This window comes from Mustela lutreola, chromosome 5 (assembly GCF_030435805.1).
Source record: "Mustela lutreola isolate mMusLut2 chromosome 5, mMusLut2.pri, whole genome shotgun sequence".
In the NCBI taxonomy this organism is placed as follows: domain Eukaryota; kingdom Metazoa; phylum Chordata; class Mammalia; order Carnivora; family Mustelidae; genus Mustela; species Mustela lutreola.
In genome coordinates, this window is record NC_081294.1 from 3,722,623 (window position 1) to 3,744,065 (window position 21,443).

Genomic DNA, 21,443 nt, shown 5'->3' on the forward strand with positions numbered 1-21,443 from the left:
GGCCTGGTGACTCAATCCAACAGCTTGTGAAAGAGGCAAGACCCCGCTGGAGGCCCTCTTCAGCCTCCACTCTTCTGGTTGATTGGCCTGCACCAGCCCCTGAGACCCAGCTGATGCAGTGTCCACACCAGCTTTCTCCCTCTCGAGGGGGCCGCATTGTGCTCCTTGGAAAGTCCACATCAGAGGCCGACACCTCAGCCCTCCTTTGGCACCATCATGGAGCCAAGGATGGGATGTAGCTCTCCAGATGACCCTGGCCCGTGGTTGCTCCGAAGGGTTTCTTGTTTCCTTAACTACTGCTGTCTGCATGGTCTGAAGTAGTCGGTACAACCTCCAACAAGGCGTGGCCACCCATCGTTCCGGGTGCATCGTTAGTCATGGCGGAATGTGTGCCGATGGAGTTGAGTCCCTCAGAACGTGCTGGAGAGGTGCTGGAAGCATCGCACGCTGAACATAATTCTCAAGTCTGGTTTAATCTGAAATTATGCCTCCATTTGGGTATTTGGGTGGGTGTTCTCGTTGGAAGGTTGGACTTTGTTTATTCAACTGACGTCACTGAAGAACCTGTTAGGGCTTGTGAGCCCCTGGCCTGGGGCTGAGCATGGACAGGAAAGGTCTCTGTCCTTTAGAAACTTAAAAGCCAGTAGGGAGGAAAGAAAACAGTATATTTACTGTTTCAGCCTATGGGATGACCGAAACTTTGAATAGAACATTCTGGCTCACGGAAACAAAGAACACTCCTGGTATCGTGCAGCTTGGGTAGTAACTATATTTCTTGGTTCTGCTGACCAACCTTATCTTCAAAATGAGCTCTGTCTGTCCTTCCCTGACTTTGTTAATGTTGCACTCAAATGTGACCGCTGTGGGGTACTTCCATGCTAACGTCTGGCATCCATCACAGCACAATGTATATGGGCATCACACTACTTGGAAAGACAGCTCACTGCCATGTGGTCATGACAAGATTTGGGCAGGTATCAGGATCACCTTACTGTGTTAGAATGCACCCAGATACTAGAGCTTAACTCCCAAGCTACTAAATATAAAAACCTATAAGATGGGCTTTAGGAAAGCACACCGTGTGGTGTGTTTCTCAGTTATTCGGACACAGAGCAGAGTTTGAGAATCAATTCTAGAAAGAATCATGGAAGACACCTTAGATGAAAAAGTTTAAGCCCCGGAACTGGGCTATCATGGCTTTCATGTCTTTAGAAATGTGGGATGAGTGGTAGCACATTTGCTGGGGCACCTACTGAACCACAGTGTGCGTGTTGTCTGCAGAGTCCAGGGCCAGGCGGGGGACTGTACTTTGGTTGTTCGTTTTCCCAACTTTCTCCCCAAGGCAGCCACCCATATGAGATTACAGTCTAAATCTTTTAATGGCCATGACACATTTCCTCTGCTATATGCTTACCCCAGCCTTGATTGATTGCTTTTAATAGAACTTCAGAGTTTGGGTGGAGACCGAAATGAGTCCATCTGCGTCACCCTTGGTACCAAGCAGGAATTTTGCAGAAATTCAACAGTGTTTGCGTGCCAGATTTCCCTGGATACGTCCTCCAGTGGTGCTGGTGTTACGCTCTTGCCCGGGTCCCGCCTGGACTCCGATGTCGGAGTGTCAGGTCACAGCTCTGACTCTGAGACAGTGCTCACGGCTCTCTCCAGCCCTCAGTCATGCTGTCGTGATATTCTCCCTGCCTTATCAGCTTTTAGGGAGGCTTAAGTTAGAAAATACAGATAATGTGTTTAATAGCCTGTTTGAACACTAGTGGGTGCCTACAAGTGTGAGTTGGTATTTTTACTGATACTATTAGATCTCCATAAGCTAGCCGGTGCGGTGGGGAAAATGGGTGTTCAGCCTCAGCAGCAAGTACAGATTCCCTGGCCCATGGTTGGAGCTCCCTTCCCCAGTGTTCGGAGCCTTCTGTCCCTGCCGCCCTGCCTTGTCTCATGGGATTCTTGGTGGCAGATCGTTCCCAGACCCAATAACTCTCCTGCTTTTCTTTGCTTGGCCCCTGGCCCTCCCCTTTGCTCTGCACCCACTCATATGGAGCCCTATTATCTAAGAATTCACCCTGTGTGATTGGGCAGGTACCAGATACTAGTGGCCAACAACGGCTCGACTCTCTAAGAATATGTTTGCCCTCATGGGAAGTCTTCAGGGTCACAGAGAACTCCCAGACCCCCAGGCATTCTTCCCAATCCATTCGTTGCATTCTTCAGGGGTAGATGAAGATGGCGGTGTGAGATGCTCCTACAGCCGAAGCTCTGGGCAGTCAAGAAGAAGCAGCTGACTTGGCGGAGAGATGTAGCAACTCAGTTTGTGGCATGCTTACAGGTGTAGGGCTAGCGTTTTCTCTAGTGATGGTGACGGGGTTACCAGTTGGAACATCTGTAAAGGACACTAGTAAGTACCTCAAGAGCCACTGCGGCTTGAGATGGCCGCCTTTGCTCAGCTAGGGCTGGAACCCAGAGTGGTCTGGTTTGGAGGCAGAAGGAACAGTTGTAGCTTCCAACGCTTCTTGCAGTTAAAGGGAGCGAGGGGCTTCATGGAGCTTCTTCCTCCAAAGGGGCATAGGGAGTGTGGTCAAACACTATGCATCTGGGACAGCCCTGAGCAGTGCAGGCCTGGCAGGGGGTGGGGCAGCCCTTGGTGAGGCTGGGGACAGAGAGTCAGCCCCACAGGGAGCTGTAACAGGTAGTCTGTTCTCCAGCCGTGGGAGGCATCAGACGCACCTGAGGAGCCTGTGTTTATGTTTCTGACAAACACCTGGAAATTCTGAAAATCCCTGGTGAGCAGAGAAGGGTGTAGAGACGCGAGAGCAGACGGAATACCGGTCGGCTTCATCAGTCAAGATCAAGAGACCTGCCCTCCACGCCCCGCTTGAAATGTCTTTCTGTAATTAAAACATGAGCCCTTAGCAGACATTTGGATGCACGCTCCAAGTGACCGAATGGTCATTCTTCAGGAAAGCTCTGTGAACGTGTGGCTCTGCTCCACAGCCTGGCTGGGCAGACGTCTTCCTTCTGTCTGACTGGTATGCAGACTTGGAGAAGTTCACATACTGACACCTGTTGGCTGGGGTCTCCTAGGCCATTGATACTGTTCTTGGTTTTGAAAGACCCATTTCTCTCTCGTGCAGCTTTGGTATGGTCCATGATGGAGAAGGGAACGTGTGCAAAAAGTCTGAGGGCAACATCATGTCCCCCACGTTGGCAGGACGCAATGGGGTCTTCTCCTGGTCACCCTGCAGCCGCCAGTACCTGCAGAAATTCTTAAGGTATGAACTCCCGGACCTGGATGTGTGTCTCTGAATGTCTCTGCTGCTCCCTGCCTGGGCGGCCTGATTCTGTCCAAGCAGCCCTGGCTTGGCTGTGACTTCCCAACATGGTTCCCATTTGAAGGTGTCTTGAGACGTTTCCTTGGCCAAGAAGTTTGCCAAACACTTCCTTAGGGCACCAAGTCCTGCAGGCTGAATCCGACATTGTCTGACCTTTAGACTCAAAGGAAACCCAAGATACAGCCCAAATCAAAGTATCTGTCACTAACATTTAGTTGTTTTAAATTCTCACTTTTGTGACTAAACGTTTTTTATTCTTGAGTAGGAAGACCTACCGTGCACACAGTTGGGAAGCACATGTAACTCGGGGATTTTTTCTTTTCTTTTCCACAAAGTGCATTTCTTACTAGGAGGGGAAACTTTAGCCTGGTTTATTTTTAAATTTTCATTATAGCACTAATTTATTTAGGATCTGGGACACTGTGGAGAGATAGGATTTGACCCCCTGAAAAATCAGACAGTGGATTTTGAACTTTTTAGAGAAAGAAGGGACTTTACAAAGTGGCCTTAGTTCTATTAGTAAGGCGGACTGTCCCCCAAGTCTCAAGGATGCTGAGTTTGGAGTTTGGTTTCAGCTGCCGACCCTAACCTTATTTCTGACAGGTATCGCGCTCCCCCGTGGGTCAGCAAGCCTGATGCGTGTGGTCACACAGAGCCCCAATCCTTCCGTCCTGCAGCCGCTTCCTCTTGTAGGAGCTGGTCGTGCAGAGCAGCCCACGGGTCCCAGGCGAGGAGAGGGCCGGGGAGGGCATGCAGGACAGGACTGTGTTCCTGGCAACAAGGACTCCGCTGGCAGCCCACGCGCCAGGGCTGGGTCAGGAACGTCGTCTACCGTGTGCTCTGAAGGAAAAGGACATGTGGGGTGAAGAGAGGCCCGTGTGTCCCCGTGTGCAGCCCCTGGCTGCCACAGGGGAAGTCATGGGCACGCGGGTCCCCCGAATCGGAGAGTGCAGTCTAGGCTTCCAGGAGCCTGGCTCTAGCCTCTCCCCACTGGTCCCAAGAAGCCTGGACGCAAACAGCCCAGGAAAAGCAGTTCTGCTGAAATCAGAGCTTGTAATTTTGTTTTTCCCTTAGCAAACTGACTTGCTCTGAATATGAAAAAGATGAGAAACAGCATTTGTTTAGTAAGTAGCTTTAACTCTGTGAAGGTGACTTCTCTCTGAGATGCAGCACCGGTGGCTGGGCACGGCCGACCCCGTGGGTGCGCAGCCGACACCGTGGGTGCGCGGCCGACTCCATGGGTGCGCGGCCGACCCCGTGGGTGCGCGCCCGCCGGAGCCCCCACGTTCCTCCTCTTCGCTCCCGAGTGGCTCTCCTGGGCCCCCGCCGTGGCTCCTGTGATGCACTGTGCCCTATCAAGGACACACCCCTTTCCACTTTTGTCCCTTTGGGAACATTCTGGTTTCCCCGGCCCTGAAAAGGAGAACTGCTTTCACTCAAAAGGGAGGACACCCATCTCGGTGACGCGCTGTACGCACTCTCTGGCCTGACAGACACGCTGCCTCTCCGTAATCCACTGATCCTTGCCAAGGAGGTACAAAGCATGTGCTTCCTTCTTCCCAAAACGTGTCCGTGCTGGCATGAAACGGGCCGCCATGGCTCATTCTCCATGCAGTGCACTCACGTTTCTGGGGTTCATCGAGGGAAGCACGAGAGGTAGCACTGTTGTGTCAGTGACACATTCTTGGACAAGCTGACACACCAAACCACCTAACTTTAAGAGTTTGGAGAGATTATGACAAGAAAACGAAAAATAATTAGGGGCGCCCGGGTGGCTCATTTGGTTATGAGTGGGACTCTTGATTGTGCCCTGTTCTTGCTCTCAGGATCCCGAGACCGAGCCCCCAGCTGGGCTCTGCGCTGGGCGGGGAGCCTGCTTGGGATTCTGTCTCTCCCTCTGCCCTGTCCCCCTGTGAAAGGACCAGCTGCTCTCCCTCTTTAAAAACAAAACAAAACAAAACAGCTAGAATTGACAGTGGGATGAAGATGAAAACCAAATGAAAATAGAAAATGAAGAACAAGGAAAAAACATACAAGTGTATCAGTCTTAGAGTACAGGCTTTGGCTGTGATATTGAAGCTTGAATTTGGGCAAGGGTCTTTCTAGAAAGAAAGCAAGAAAGGAGATCAAATCCATTTATATTAACATTTCCAATATTTCAAGGAAAGTGAGGCTTTTGCCAGCATAGAATTATTGAAAACCAATGAAACTGAATCTTTATATATCTAAACAGAACTACAGGGGCGCCTGGGTGGTTTCAGTGGGTTGGTCATCCGCCTTCAGCTCTGGTCATGACCCCAGGGTCCTGGAACTGAATCCCGAGTCAGGCTCCCTGCTCAGCGGAGAGCCTGCTTCCCCCTCACTCTCCCTCTGTGCATGCGCTTTCTCCCTCTCTCTCAAATAAATAAATAAAATCTTTTAGAAAGGAAACAGAACTGTAGGTTCATCCAAGAGCATGCACTGATAGACACATTTCTCTATATTCTGTATGCATCCTGTATTTTTACAGAACGCTCTGCTGTCTGTCTGCTACATGAAACATGCCCTACATGTCTGTAACCAATTACGCGTCACACAGCGAGTGCTTATGAGTATTGATAGACACAGAAGTAAAAACATGGGTAGAAAGTACCTCCAGTCTGTATCCTAGTTATCTGTGTGCACGCTAACCATGTCTCCTGATGACTCCCCTGGCCCCTGCCACCCTCCTCTGGCCCCCACGCGAGCGTGAGTCCACCCCAGGCCGGTCCCAGACACCAGGAGCACATGCTTGTCCGCTTGTCTCTCTCCTGCTTTTGCCACAGAAGATGCCGGCAACTGTACAGGGAGCATGGGTGGAGGTGTAGCACAAGGTCTGGGACTCACGCTGGACCCACTGGTGCTGGCGGAGGGAAAACAGATTGGCAGCCCCCACGGACCACCAGCTTAGCAGCCAGAGATCTGCCGTCCAAGCCAGGCACCCCTCACAATTTTTACTGCTTTTTCATCTTCATGGTTTTTGCGAAGAGAAACACTTTCAACTTTTTTGAAATGGGCCCAGACGATGTGGAGAGCAGGGGACGCAGCACGCGGGTGCACAGTGCGGGTCAGCGCGCGGGTGCACAGTGCGGATCAGCATCATGAGAGTTCAGATCGTTTCTCAGCTGCCAAGGACTATGGGAGAACTTGTGGAAAGAAAATAGTTATGTGCTTAGAGAGCACTTGTTTTGATGACATTAGATATGGGCTGTGAGCTCTGAATCAGACCAGGGCCCTAAGAGGGTTTGCCAAGAGTGTGGTTCAGAGATGTATTTGCTCTGGGATCCCGGGACGGTTCAATGTCGGCTCAAGTGCGCTCATTTGTTTTTGTGTCAGTCAGTGAGACCCTTGTGTGGCCATTCAGTCATAAATTTTTATTTTCAAGAACTTTGATAATTTTGCTGGACCACATAGCTATAAGCAGAAATGCAAGATTATCCATGCTCACAAATTTGTTCCCTTGAAATATTAAATTTTCCAGGAGAGCCTCCTGCTGTCAAAGTCACTCAAGCTTTTGTTCCCTTGGGATGGCCAGTCACGAATCAGCCATGTCTGTGCTGTGTCAGCAGGGACATCTCCTCGGTTTAATGAGCCGGAGACTGTCTTCTTGGACATGTTTGCCGACTTCCCGAGCTCCACGTAGCCACAATCCCATTATGTCCTCCACCAATCAGGCTGCTCTTTGGACGCGATCCCAACAATGAGTCAGGCTAAGTGGCCAACCTCTAAAGATGACCCCACTTTCCTTTTTGAGCAGCCTTGCCTTTGGTACGTGGAAAAAATGTATTTACAGAAGGAGCTCAGTTGGTCTGAAGTTGTCAGCCCAACACTTCTCCATAGCTGGTAGTCAAGGACAGACCGTGTTCGGAGTAAATTCATGAATCGAGTCAGTGAGGCCATGTGTCATTTCCGAGGACCTGACACAGACCTCATCCTGTTTACTCATGCTGTGTCCCGGAGGCCTAGGACTAGGGAAAGTTTAGCTCATTATTTTAATTTAATGACAACAGGGACTCATCCTCAATTCACTTTTTAAAAATTTGAATCACGGTATTCACAGTCCAGTGAGGGTGCCTTCCCTCTGACCCCATGAATCTGTGTCAGTCCATGAGAAAAGGGACCATCGCTGGAGACCAGGAGTTTGAGGGGCGCCTGGATCACCTGCCCCAGCCCATAGCACCTCTGTGAATGAGAAAATCTGACCTGACCTGAGAGCCCATGAAGCATGTTTTGGGGTGTAAAGGGAAGAACACATTTCATTTCATTCATACACACATACGCACACACACACACACGCACACACACGACACACACACACGACACACACACACGACACACACACACGCACACACATGACACACACACGCACACAAACACACACACACACACGCACTGAATATTACTCAGCCATGTGAAAGAAGGAAATCCTGCCATTTTTGGTAGTGTGGATGGACCTTGAGGGCGTGATGCTAAGTGAGGTCAGTCAGAGAAAGACAAACTGTGCGTTTCCACTTATATGTGGAATCTGAATCAAGCTCATAGCAACAAAGAGTAGTAGGTGCCACGGTGGGGCATGGGGTGCCGGTGAAGCCGGTCACACGTACAGTCACACGTACAGTCCTGCCGTTCTCAGTTGAGCGGCTCCTGGGGGCTCCCCCGTACAGCACGGTGACTGCGAACAGAGCTGTATTCTGTGTTTGAAAGTTGCTAGGAGAGTAGATCTTACAAGATCTCTTGGAGCACCCGGTGGTTCAGTCCCTTAAGCTTCTGACTCTTGATCTCAGCTCAGGTCTTGATGTCAGCGCTGTGAGTTTGAGCCTCACACTGGGCTCCTTAAAAAAAAAAAAAAAAAAAAAAAAAAAAAAAAATGTTCTCACGACACAATGTTCACAGACCTAAGGATCTGAGGTGACGGATAGGAAAACTATGTTTATAAAAAGCTACAGAGCAGTGAACAGCCCAGAACCTGTGCTCCCACTCATCAGCATCTCCCTCCTCCCCAGAGATGACCTTGCTCTTGACCCAGGGCACCACAGACTAGTTTTGCCTGTTTCTGAACTTTCTATGACCAGAATCATGAGTTACATACTACTCTGTGTCTGTGCTCTTCGGCTAAGTATCACGATGATGGGATGCATCCTTGTTGCTGCATACAAATATAACATCATTTACTTATTTTTAATTGCGTGAATATGCTACAGCTCATGAGTCCATTCTGCTGGTGATAGGCATTTGAGATTCCAATTTGGGGCTATTTAAGAAATGTCTGCATATTGTTTTGGTCTCTGATTATCTGTAGGACTGGAACTCTAGGGTCATGGTTATGTAGTCTGCAGCGTCAGGAGACACCCTAGACAACTCCCTGAGTGGCTGCGCGAAGTCACATGCCCACCGTTACGAGTGCTCCCACTGCTCTGAACCCTCGCCAAGACTTGGTCCTGTCAGTCTTCTCCATTTTAGCCATCTCACTGGTGGGTAGTAGCATACCAAGGTGGCCATTAAAGAGAACGAATGTCCTTTTACATGTTAATGGTCACTGGAATAATCTTGAGTGAAGTTTTTTTTTTTTTTAATCTCCTGTGAATTTTTCAGAATCAGGCTTTTTAATTATTTTTTCTTGTCTCTTGATGGACCTATGTATTCTGAATACTTTGTCCCATATGGAAAATACATATTATGCAAGTATCTTCTGTCACTCTATGGCTTGATGTCTCCATTTCTAAAGGTGTCTTTGGGTAAGAGAACTTCCCCTTTTTGTAATGGAGTCCAAATTAATCCATATTTTTGGCTTTAGGGTTAGTACTTTTTGTGGGCTGTTGATTAAAAAAAAAAAATCTCCGCTTACCCCAGAGTCACAGATACATTCTTCCATGTAATCTCCTATGAGCGTTATCACTTGGCTTCCCACATGCAGGCCACCTGGCTGCTTTCGTCTGGGGCATGCCACACAATCCAAACATGCTTCGCCCCTGTGGATGCTAGTGGATTCTTTGTCCAGTGGCTTTTCCTTTCTCTATCCACACCATGGGGTTTTCTCACACCTGCCCCATTGGTGCTGCGCCTGGCCGTGAGCCCGCTCGGGCAGTGGGGGGAGGAGCAGACATACCCAAGCAGGAACCTAACCTGGAGCACCGGGCTAAGACCCACATGGGGAGTTGCTGCCCTTCAAAGGTGACGCCCGATGGGGCCGACCCGCTCATCCCAGCAGCAGGTGTGCTCCTGCATCTCCTGGTGGGCTCCCAGCTTCTTCCAGGTTCCCAGTCTGTGCAGGGCATTTTTCTTGGCTGGATGAAAACCTTGTCCTCGTGCCTGTGCTTCTACATTTACACAAACTATAAAAATTCCTGAACCTGTGAACCTGTTTTAGTTTTCAGTCTCTTGCTGGGGCCAGTCAGTTTGGCTGACTTTTCCTGGTTTCCTGTCCAGAGGATGGGGATCAGTGCTATCCTGACGTAGCCTTGGGGACATAATGGGGAACACCGAACTCCTATGAAGACATCATTTGCGATCCATCAGAGAAAGGTCCGATGGAATTCCAAAATTGCTAGATCGTGTCTTGACATGCTAATTATGCTTTTCATCATTTTTTTCCTTACTTAAAAATATTCCTTTGCGGTATGATCACAGTGGCCGTGACAGACAGGTCATCTGTTGGACATCCACAGTGACCCAGTTCCTGCTCTTCACACTTCCCCATCAGTTGATTTAATCTCTACTTCTCAGTGTGCTCTGAAAAGCTTCTGACCTCCTTTTACATAGAACTGATGTCCCTTCTACTGTAGCCGGGGCCACTCTTGTGTTTCGTGGGTGACTGTGAATCAAAGTCATGCCTGAGTGGACCCAAAGGCAGTGGAATCTGAGATGGGATGGTGCAGACTGAGGCCAGAGTGTTGCCAGTCAAGGTGGGCAGCCCCACAGAGAAAAGTGCAGGGGTCCGCGGCAGGTCTGCGGTCACTCACTGTTTTGCAAATGCAAAGGAGATTTTTCTGGCTTATTGAAATCTGCAAGCAAGATTTAGTTGCTATGTGCAAATGCTGTTTGCCCTCCCTGTGAATGCAAAATTTATAACTCTGCCTATCCCTGCTGGGGAAGGGAATGCCTTATTTGTGGAAGGAAGGCATCATTATGTGGTCTTTAGTCATCATCGAGTGAACTTAAGCAGAGTTAATCTCCTTCTTGACTTGGGAACCTCGTCAGAAATTAGCCTGTGTGGAGTGTTGCTGGTGGGAACTGTTGCTGTGCTCCAGGGGAACCTCTGGAGGCTGTGAGCTGGTGTGCAGGTGGCCCCTGGCCCCGGGAAGGAACGTGGGGGCGGGGAGAGGGGAGAAGGGCAGAGGAGGAAAAGAAAGAAAGAAAACCTCTGTCTTGGAGATAGGTGGGTTGGGCTAGTCTCACACCGTTCCCACTTCCAACCTCTGATTGTCCGTGGCAAGGAATGGACCCAAAGTTGGCGGCCGGTGCTTCTCACGCTGAACGTCTGCTGAGCTAGTCCGTCTCCCTTTTCCCCACGATAAGCTTGAGGAATCTCGTGAAGAACAAATCACCTTCCTGGAAAAGGTGAAATGCATTGAGCAGTCTCGGGAAATGTGGCCCCGGTATTTAAATAGAGTGGGGGTAGATGTCCTGTGGGACCCTGGGGGAAGAAGGCCCCCTCCTCTCTGTGCGGGGAGTGTTGTCAGGTTGCAGAACAGCCTGGCCTCGCGGACGTGCGTCTCTGGTAAGCCTCGCAGAGTCACCAGCAGCCCTGTGTCCTGTGCATTTCAGCACCGCCCAAGCGCTGTGCCTCGCCGATGAGCCGAAGCCGGTAAAGGAGTACCAGTACCCCGAGAAGTTGCCGGGAGAGTTATACGACGCCAACACTCAGTGCAAGTGGCAGTTTGGAGAGAAAGCCAAGCTCTGCATGCTGGATTTTAAAAAGGCAAGTGATTATTGGCCAGTGCTCGGTGCAGTATGATTCACAAAACCGTTTTATGCAGTGTGACGGACATTGATGTATTCTGCGTTTATTGGGTACCTACCAAATGTCAAATCCTGTGAGCTAGGGCTGGTCTTAGATAACAGGAAACACATGTTCTCCTGGCAAAGAGGATGCTGGTGGTTACTGGTGCGGGTATCGGTTTTCGTTGGAGAACTGACTTGGCCTGTTAGGTCGCTCTTGCTTTCTGATTTATCACGTGGGACCTCAGCAATAACCTCTTGGTGTAAGTTGGCAAATTAATGCTCTGCATTTTTTTCAAATGCTGTTAAGAAAACAGCACCGCCCTGCTTTACCTACTTCAGATAGAAGCAGAATTTACTGTGGAGAACAGTCTGTCTAGAGAACCATGCTTGTTAAATTTTTCAAAAACAGGGCTTCTAGAGAAGTTTCTCGTAGAAGGTGTCATCTCTGCCGCTGAGTCCAGGGACATGACTGATATAAATTCTGTGTGTGACACAGAGACACGCACCCATGCCAGAAGGGCTGGCCGGGATCTGGGAGCTTGCCGGACTGAACCCCAAAGAAAGCTAACCATCAATTAAATAAAAGTAGCTATTTCTGAGATTTCTTTTATTCTAGTTTGCAATGAAATCAAGAGGAAAGTAGACAAAAATATGATCCTCGGGAAACCTCCAACATTTCATAATGTACAAGGAATATTCCCAATTTAAATCTGATGAGATAATCTATTTTCTTCTAAACTCAAGATTTCCCCCTAAGGCCAATCAGCACCATGTTCCAGGACAGGATCCTTATCTCCTGAGCTGGGTAATGTCAGCTTGGAGCAGGAGCAGTAAAATCAGCGTGTATTCCTAATGTTTCCTCTTCCATGGGAAATCCCTAGGTAGTTCTTGAATGTTACTCTTCTATCTGTTAAGGACAGGGAACATAGGACTAATTTTTTTTTCCCAAAGATGGGCTTTCCTACAGCATACCTCTGGTTTCACGTTATTTTGCTCTGTGACTGTGGACCGTATCACCCATGGTACCCTGGCACCATTTGGAAAAAATAGGAAGGAAGAAGCTAAACGAAGTACCTCTTTTGTAACTGAGGAAATATTTGCATGCAGTGAAATGGATTCATTTTAGGGGTACAGCTGGAACTTTAACAACTGTGTTTACCCATGTAAGCCGTATGCTGACCAAGACAGTCCTCACTTCCATAAAGCCAAAAAGTTCCCTTATGCCTCTTCCATTCAGCGCCTTCCCCACCCTGGTAAGGGACCATCGTTCTGATTTCGGTCACTGTCAATACAGGTTGCTTATTCTGGATCTTCATAAATGCCGAGTAAAATATTTGTAATGACAAGGATGGAGCTAGAGGGGACGATGTTAAGTAAGTCAGAGAAGTACAAATACCATATAATTTTGTTCATATGTGAAATTGGAGGGGAAAAAGCAAGTAAAGGAAAAAGAAACAAAGCAAGAAACAGACTTTTCACTATAGAGAACAACCAAGGTTACTGGAGGGGACGAGGGTGGGGGAACTGTGGGGACAGGATGGCGATCAAGGGCGCACTTACCGTGACGAACACAGAGTCACATGCGGACTTGCTGAGCACTATATCATACATCTGAAACTTACAGAACGCTGTATGTTAACTAAAACTTAACTTAAAAAAACAAATGGGGGGGCGCCTGGGTGGCTCAGTGGGTTAAGCCTCTGCCTTCGGCTCAGGTCATGATCTCAGGGTCCTCGGATCGAGCCCCGCATCGGGCTCTCTGCTCAGCGGGGAGCCTGCTTCCTCCTCTCTCCCTGCCTGCCTCTCTGCCTACCTGTGATCTCTGTTTGTCAAATAGATAAATAAAATCTTTAAAAACAAACAAAAATATGATGTCAGCTGTTGGTTTTTACAGTCACCCTTTATCAAAATGAAAGAGTTGCTTTCTGGTCCTAGATCACAGAGCAATTTTATCACGAAAGTGGGTTGACTTTTGTGAAATGTATTTTCTACTTCTAGGGATGTAGTTATTTATTTTTTTTATGGTATTAACATGGGGAATTGTGTCAATAGGTTTTATCTTCAGTCTCCCATTGGTCACACTTCTTTTTTATTCCTCTATTTCCTTTTGCATTAAACTTCTAACAACTCTGGTTTTTTGCCTCAATTTGCATCTTAGCTATACTTCCTCCTCTTGATTTCTAGTGGTTGCTCCGGAGAATATAAGCGCCTCTTTCTTTTCCTATACACATTCTCAGGCGACATTTCCATGTTCACCTGCTCTCCGTTGTTTCTGATTAAAAAGCCGATCATCGTCTGCGTCTGCTGGCATTCCTTACCATTTGTTCAGACAATTCAGCAAACTCCACATTTAGGTTATTTTAAGGTTTGGTTCCAAAAACACGATCTGATTTGTTATATTCTCTAATCTCCACTGAAATTTCCTGTTCTTTACCACTAATTCTGTCAGCTTTTTCCTTCATAGCCTTGAGTCTATTTGTAGCGTATTGTAATGCAGTATCACTTCATGTTATATAAATTTTGTCGAGTATTATTATAATAGGTGACCCCTTCATCCTTTGAGGCTTGGTTTGGCTCTTCCTTAGGACTCCTCTCATTCAACTTTTCCTTCGCTGGAGGGCGAAGCCTGTGCTCTGGGCTGGGGGCGTGGACTTCGGGCTCTTCACTGAGGTTTCTCTGTCACATGTGCCCAGAACTCCAGTGTCTCCCAACACGGCATGACCTCTGTCATCCAGCCGGTCAGCGCTCAGCCCAGAGCTTCTGCCCTGCTCTAGGCCACTGGCGTGTCCGTGTATCACCCGTTCACCCCACAGATGAGGAAGAACCTACGGGAAATCCTTAGGCAGGCATCCGGGGCTTCCTACTTAACATGGCTTTTTCCTTCCCGGCTCCACAGAATCCCGCAGGTTCTAGCTCCTTCTGCAAGCTCCAGCTCTGTTCTCGGTGTCCTCCACACGGGGAGACTGTCAGTGTGCGCTGGGGTCCACCTCGCTGCACCATGTCAGGAAATTCTTCCCAACCAGATGGTTGGAGCGAAGTTGGCGCTCACGTGGCAAACTTCCCTGTCTCCAGGGACAAGGACTGTGATGCCTGGTCCAAAGCCTAAAAGAGCTGGCCCATATATTTTGTCAAGTTTCATGCAGTTTTTGTGTGCGGGAAAGTAAGCCTGGTACCAGTTCATCATGGACAGGAGAGAAAATACCTTTTCAGTTAAAAAAAAAAATTGCATCCTTTAAAATCAGTCGTGTCAGCTCATTCCCGATGATATAAAATCATTCTTCAACTTGAATAAACTTGATGGATTTTCTAAGTTAAATATGACTTATGTGGCCAGAATCTCTAGGGCCCTGAATCTCAAATTTGGGGCACTTAGATTATTTTCCTTGTGAATTAAGCATCTCAGAACATTTTCAGTTATAAAATTGAATTTTTTTTCAATGAACTCCTTCTGAAGTTTTATGAAAATGGGTCTGTTTTGCTGGTTGAAGTATAAAGATCCAGAAACTTACTGACGGGAGACATTAAATTAATAAATAACAAGCAGGATGTCTGGGTGGCTCGGTCGGTTAAGTGTCTGCCTTCGACTCAGGTCATGATCTCAGCGTCTTGGGATTGAGTCCCACATTGGGGGGGTCCCTGCTCAGTGGGGAGTCTGCTTCTCCCTCTGTTGCTCCCCCAAGCTCATGGTCTCTCTCTGTCTCTCTCTCTCCCAAATAAATAAACAAAGTTCTTTGAAAAATGAATAAATAAATAACAGGAAATTACCTGATGACTAACCCTAAGGGCTCCTCAGGGAGCATGTGCTGAGCACGTGATAGGTGCCTGGACTCTTGCAAGTCCATGTGCTGTTTAGCTGGAAAAGTTAATAGATAATGCAAGTTCATGTGCATCTGTCTCTTGGACAGACAGGTGTGTGTTTGGTATATGTGTGTTTACATACTTGTGTGTAAATTCACCCACCCATATGGCCACGGCTTTTTCTGTCCACTGATACCTTTAGGGTGATCATTGGAACTAGTGATAAAGCACCCTACTTCTTGAAAAACTAATAATTGTGATAAATTATAGATCCCATTATAACATCCCTTCTGATGGCATTTTTGGTTGGTATTTCGGAGAGTCTAGGAGCGACAGATTGAGAATACGGCTCTGGGGTTAGTGCACTCACTGTCGGGAAATCTCCCAATAAATTTCCAGCAGAATCATGGGGAAATGTTGGTTTCATTTGGGGTGTTCGGTGGGAACACCTAACTCAACCAAGTCACTATGCCTGACATCGGTCTTCATGAGCACAGCTCTTAAATTACAGGACAGACTGGAAAGCGAGCGCCTTCGTTAAGGATTGGATTCCGTCTCTGCAGGGATGAAAGCAAGCATGGGCTGTCCGTGTGGACTTCAGCAATTTTCTCCCGAAGTATTAGTTATTACAAACACGGTGTCTTCGTCTGGTGCCTGCTCTGTTTGCCAGCATCATCTGTGCTTGGCGGTCTGACCCCACAGTCTGTAATGCAGACTGCTAGAATTGCTTTGAAATTTGATCACCTTAGTGTCCTGGGCACTGTTGTGAGATTGGGAGCTTCCCCCCACGCCCAGCATGTCTTACATTCCAGCTCCTTGGCCCTAGACGTATGATTTAATAGGGTCTTTGTTCCAAGAGGACCCTGAAATTTAATTAAGAATGTAATGACATACAACAATAATGTTTAATTTAATACAATCATTGCACATTATTGTCTAGAAGTTAGCAGTTCAATTGAAGTATGATAAAAGAGGGTAAAACTGAATTTTGGTTGTTTGGTCATTTCATGGTCATTTTATTATCTGATTTTTTGAGGAACTGGATTTTCTATTTGTTTTCTGGAGTAGAGTGTCACATTTTTATGAAATGTCAGTTTTATCTTTAGGATACCAATGTCTCAAATACTTTTCGATATGTTGAATAACAGTAACATGGATTATATGACATTTCAAGGCTCTTCTAACTCCTGTTATTTGTTTCTGCCTGAAGAACTGAACTGGGGATTGAACAGGTTCCAGCATGGGCTGAAGTGTGCAGGGGGGCGTGCGGCAGGTGGAGACTGCGCAGGTCACGAGTTGTCAGGGCACGCTATCACCTGCATCCTGTGCTCGAGAGCTTTGTCCTTAGTAAAGTTAAAAACCCTCACCTGTGGGGCACATGGGTGGCTCAGTCGCTAAGCGCCTGTCTTCGGCTCAGGGTCCTGGGATCAAGCCCCACAACGGGCTCTTTTCTCAGCAGGGAGCCTGCTTCCCCCTCTCTCACTCTCCCTGCTTGTGTTCCCTCTCTCTCTCTCTCTCTGTCTCTCTTTTTTTTTTTAATATAATTTTTTTATTTTTTATAAACATATATTTTTATCCCCAGGGGTACAGGTCTCTGAATCACCAGGTTTACACACTTCACAGCACTCACCAAAACACATACCCTCCCCAATGTCCATAATACCACCCCCTTTTCCCAAACCCCCTCCCCCCAGCAACCCTCAGTTTGTTTTGTGAGATTAAGAGTCACTTATGGTTTGTCTCCCTCCCAATCCCATCTTCTTTCATTTATTCTTCTCCTACCCACTTAAGCCCCCATGTTGCATCACCACTTCCTCATATCAGGGAGATCATATGATAGTTGTCTTTCTCCGCTTGACTTATTTCGCTAAGCATGATATGCTCTAGTTCCATCCATGTTGTCGCAAATGGAAAGATTTCATTTCTTTTGATGGCTGCATAGTATTCCATTGTGTATATATACCACATCTTCTTGATCCATTCATCTGTTGATGGACATCTAGGTTCTTTCCATAGTTTGGCTATTGTGGACATTGCTGCTATAAACATTCGGGTACATGTGCCCCTTTGGATCACTACGTTTGTATCTTTAGGGTAAATACCCAATAGTGCAATTGCTGGGTCATAGGGCAGTTCTATTTTCAACATTTTGAGGAACCTCCATGCTGTTTTCCAGAGAGGTTGCACCAGCTTGCATTCCCACCAACAGTGTAGGAGGGTTCCCCTTTCTCCGCATCCTCGCCAGCATCTGTCATTTCCTGACTTGTTGATTTTAGCCATTCTGACTGGTGTGAGGTGATATCGCATCGTGGTTTTGATTTGTATTTCCCTGATGCCGAGTGATATGGAGCACTTTTTCATGTGTCTGTTGGCCATCTGGATGTCTTCTTTGCAGAAATGTCTGTTCATGTCCTCTGCCCATTTCTTGATTGGGTTATTTGTTCTTTGGGTGTTGAGTTTGCTAAGTTCTTTATAGATTCTGGACACTAGTCCTTTATCTGATATGTCGTTTGCAAATATCTTCTCCCATTCTGTCAGTTGTCTTTTGATTTTGTTAACTGTTTCCTTTGCTGTGCAAAAGCTTTTGATCTTGATGAGATCCCAATAGTTCATTTTTGCCCTTGCTTCCCTTGCCTTTTGCGTTGTTCCTAGGAAGATGTTGCTGCGGCTGAGGTCGAAGAGGTTGCTGCCTGTGTTCTCAAGGATTTTGATGCATTCCTTTCGCACATTGAGATCCTTCATCCATTTTGAGTCTATTTTCGTGTGTGGTGTAAGGAAATGGTCCAATTTCATTTTTCTGCATGTGGCTGTCCAATTTTCCCAGCACAGTTTATTGAAGAGGCTGTCTTTTTTCCATTGGACATTCTTTCCTGCTTTGTCGAAGATTAGTTGACCATAGAGTTGAGGGTCTATTTCTGGGCTCTCTATTCTGTTCCATTGATCTATGGGTCTGTTTTTGTGCCAGTACCATGCTGTCTTGATGATGATGACAGCTTTGTAATAGAGCTTGAAGTCCGGGATTGTGATGCCACCAACGTTGGCTTTCTTTTTCAATATCCCTTTAGCTATTCGAGGTCTTTTCTGGTTCCATATAAATTTTAGCATTATTTGTTCCATTTCTTTGAAAAAGATGGATGGTACTTTGATAGGAATTGCATTAAATGTGTAGATGGCTTTAGGTAGCATAGACATTTTCACAATGTTTATTCTTTCAATCCAGGAGCATGGAACATTTTTCCATTTCTTTGTGTCTTCCTCAATTTCTTTCATGAGTACTTTATAGTTTTCTGAGTATAGATTCTGTGTCTCTTTGGTTAGGTTTATTCCTAGGTATCTTATGGTTTTGGGTGCAATTGTAAATGGGATTGACTCCTTAATTTCCCTTTCTTCTGTCTTGCTGTTGGTGTAGAGAAATGCAACTGATTTCTGTGCATTGATTTTATATCCTGACACTTTACTGAATTCCTGTATAAGTTCTAGCAGTTTTGGAGTGGAGTCTTTTGGTTTTTCCACATATAGTATCATATCATCTGCGAAGAGTGATAATTTGACTTCTTCTTTGCCAATTTGGATGCCTTTAATTTCCTTTTGTTGTCTGATTGCTGAGGCTAGGACCTCTAGTACTATGTTGAATAGCAGTGGTGATAATGGACATCCCTGCCGTGTTCCTGACCTTAGCGGAAAAGCTTTCAGTTTTTCTCCATTGAGAATGATATTTGCGGTGGGTTTTTCATAGATGGCTTTGATGATATTGAGGTATGTGCCCTCTATCCCTACACTTTGAAGAGTTTTGATCAGGAAGGGATGCTGTACTGTGTCAAATGCTTTTTCAGCATCTATTGAGAGTATCATATGGTTCTTGTTCTTTCTTTTATTGATGTGTTGTATCACATTGACTGATTTGCGGATGTTGAACCAACCTTGCAGCCCTGGAATAAATCCCACTTGGTCGTGGTGAATAATCTTTTTAATGTACTGTTGAATCCTATTGGCTAGTATTTTGTTGAGTATTTTCGCATCTGTGTTCATCAAGGATATCGGTCTATAGCTCTCTTTTTTGGTGGGATCCTTGTCTGGTTTTGGGATCAAGGTGATGCTGGCCTCATAAAATGAGTTTGGAAGTTTTCCTTCCATTTCTATTTTTTGGAACAGTTTCAGGAGAATAGGAATTAGTTCTTCTTTAAATGTTTGGTAGAATTCCCCCGGGAAGCCGTCTGGCCCTGGGCTTTTGTTTGTTTGGAGATTTTTAATGACTGTTTCAATCTCCTTACTGGTTATGGGTCTGTTCAGGCTTTCTATTTCTTCCTGGTTCAGTTGTGGTAGTTTATATGTTTCTAGGAATGCATCCATTTCTTCCAGATTGTCAAATTTATTGCCGTAGAGTTGCTCATAGTATGTTCTTATAATAGTTTGTATTTCTTTGGTGTTAGTTGTGATCTCTCCTCTTTCATTCATGATTTTATTTATTTGGGTCCTTTCTCTTTTCTTTTTGATAAGTCGGGCCAGAGGTTTATCAATTTTATTAATTCTTTCAAAGAACCAGCTCCTACTTTCGTTGATTTGTTCTATTGTTTTTTTGGTTTCTATTTCATTGATTTCTGCTCTGATCTTTATGATTTCTCTTCTCCTGCTAGACTTAGGGTTTCTTTCTTGTTCTTTCTCCAGCTCCTTTAGGTGTAAGGTTAGGTTGTGTACCTGAGACCTTTCTTGTTTCTTGAGAAAGGCTTGTACCGCTATATATTTTCCTCTCAGGACTGCCTTTGTTGTGTCCCACAGATTTTGAACCGTTGTATTTTCATTATCATTTGTTTCCATGATTTTTTTCAATTCTTCTTTAATTTCCCGGTTGACCCATTCATTCTTTAGAAGGATGCTGTTTAGTCTCCATGTGTTTTGGTTCTTTTCAAACTTCCTTTTGTGGTTGAGTTCTAGCTTTAGAGCATTGTGGTCTGAAAATATGCAGGGAATGATCCCAATCTTTTGATACCGTTGAGTCCTGATTTAGGACTGAGGATGTGATCTATTCTGGAGAATGTTCCATGTGCACTAGAGAAGAATGTGTATTCTGTTGCTCTGGGATGAAATGTTCTGAATATATCTGTGATGTCCATCTGGTCCAGTGTGTCGTTTAAGGCCTTTATTTCCTTGCTGATCTTTTGCTTGGATGATCTGTCCATTTCAGTGAGGGGAGTGTTAAAGTCCCCTACTATTATTGTATTATTGTTGATGTGTTTCTTTGATTTTGTTATTAATTGGTTTATATAGTTGGCTGCTCCCATGTTGGGGGCATAGATATTTAAAATTGTTAAATCTTCTTGTTGGACAGACCCTTTGAGTATGATATAGTGTCCTTCCTCATCTCTTATTATAGTCTTTGGCTTAAAATCTAATTGATCTGATATAAGGATTGCCACTCCTGCTTTCTTCTGATGTCCATTAGCATGGTAAATTCTTTTCCACCCCCTCACTTTAAATCTGGAGGTGTCTTCAGGCTTAAAATGAGTTTCTTGGAGGCAACATATAGATGGGTTTTGTTTTTTTATCCATTCTGATACCCTGTGTCTTTTGACAGGGGCATTTAGCCCATTAACATTCAGGGTAACTATTGAGAGAGATGAGTTTAGTGCCATTGTTTTGCCTGTATGGTGACTGTTGCTGTATATGGTCTCTGTTCCTTTCTGATCTACCACTTGTAGGCTCTCTCTTTGCTTAGAGGACCCCTTTCAAGATTTCCTGTAGAGCTGGTTTGGTGTTTGCAAATTCTTTCAGTTGTTGTTTGTCCTGAAAGCTTTTAATCTCTCCTTCTATTTTCAATGATAGCCTAGCTGGATATAGTATTCTGGGCTGCATGTTTTTCTCATTTATTGCTCTGAAAATATCATGCCAGCTCTTTCTGGCCTGCCAGGTCTCTGTGGATAAGTCAGCTGCCAATCTAATATTTTACCGAAGGCTAGGGACCTAATCAATACAGACATTGGTAATATGTCAGATCTAGAGTTCAGAATGACAATTCTCAAGGTTCTAGCCGGGCTCGAAAAAGGCATGGAAGATATTAGAGAAACCCTCTCAAGAGATATAAAAGCCCTTTCTGGAGAAATAAAAGAACTAAAATCTAACCAAGTTGAAATCAAAAAAGCTATTAATGAGGTGCAATCAACAATGGAGGCTCTCACTGCTAGGATAAATGAGGCAGAAGAAAGAATTAGTGATATAGAAGACCAAATGACAGAGAATAAATAAGCTGAGCAAAAGAGGGACAAACAGCTACTGGACCACGAGGGGAGAATTCGAGAGATAAGTGACAGCATAAGACGAAACAACATTAGAATAATTGGGATTCCAGAA

General features: G+C 45.9%; 1 protein-coding gene across 3 annotated transcripts in view; it reads left to right on the top strand.

Moving 5' to 3' along the window:
* Nucleotides 1-21,443, top strand: part of ADAMTS16 (ADAM metallopeptidase with thrombospondin type 1 motif 16) — a 150,348-nt gene that overhangs the window by 55,308 nt on the left and 73,597 nt on the right. For all 3 annotated transcript variants that reach the window (XM_059173597.1, XM_059173595.1, XM_059173596.1), the window contains exons 9-10: nucleotides 3,144-3,281; nucleotides 11,124-11,277. In XM_059173597.1, the coding sequence (XP_059029580.1) occupies nucleotides 3,144-3,281; nucleotides 11,124-11,277 (292 nt within the window). The remainder of the gene's footprint in view (nucleotides 1-3,143; nucleotides 3,282-11,123; nucleotides 11,278-21,443) is intronic.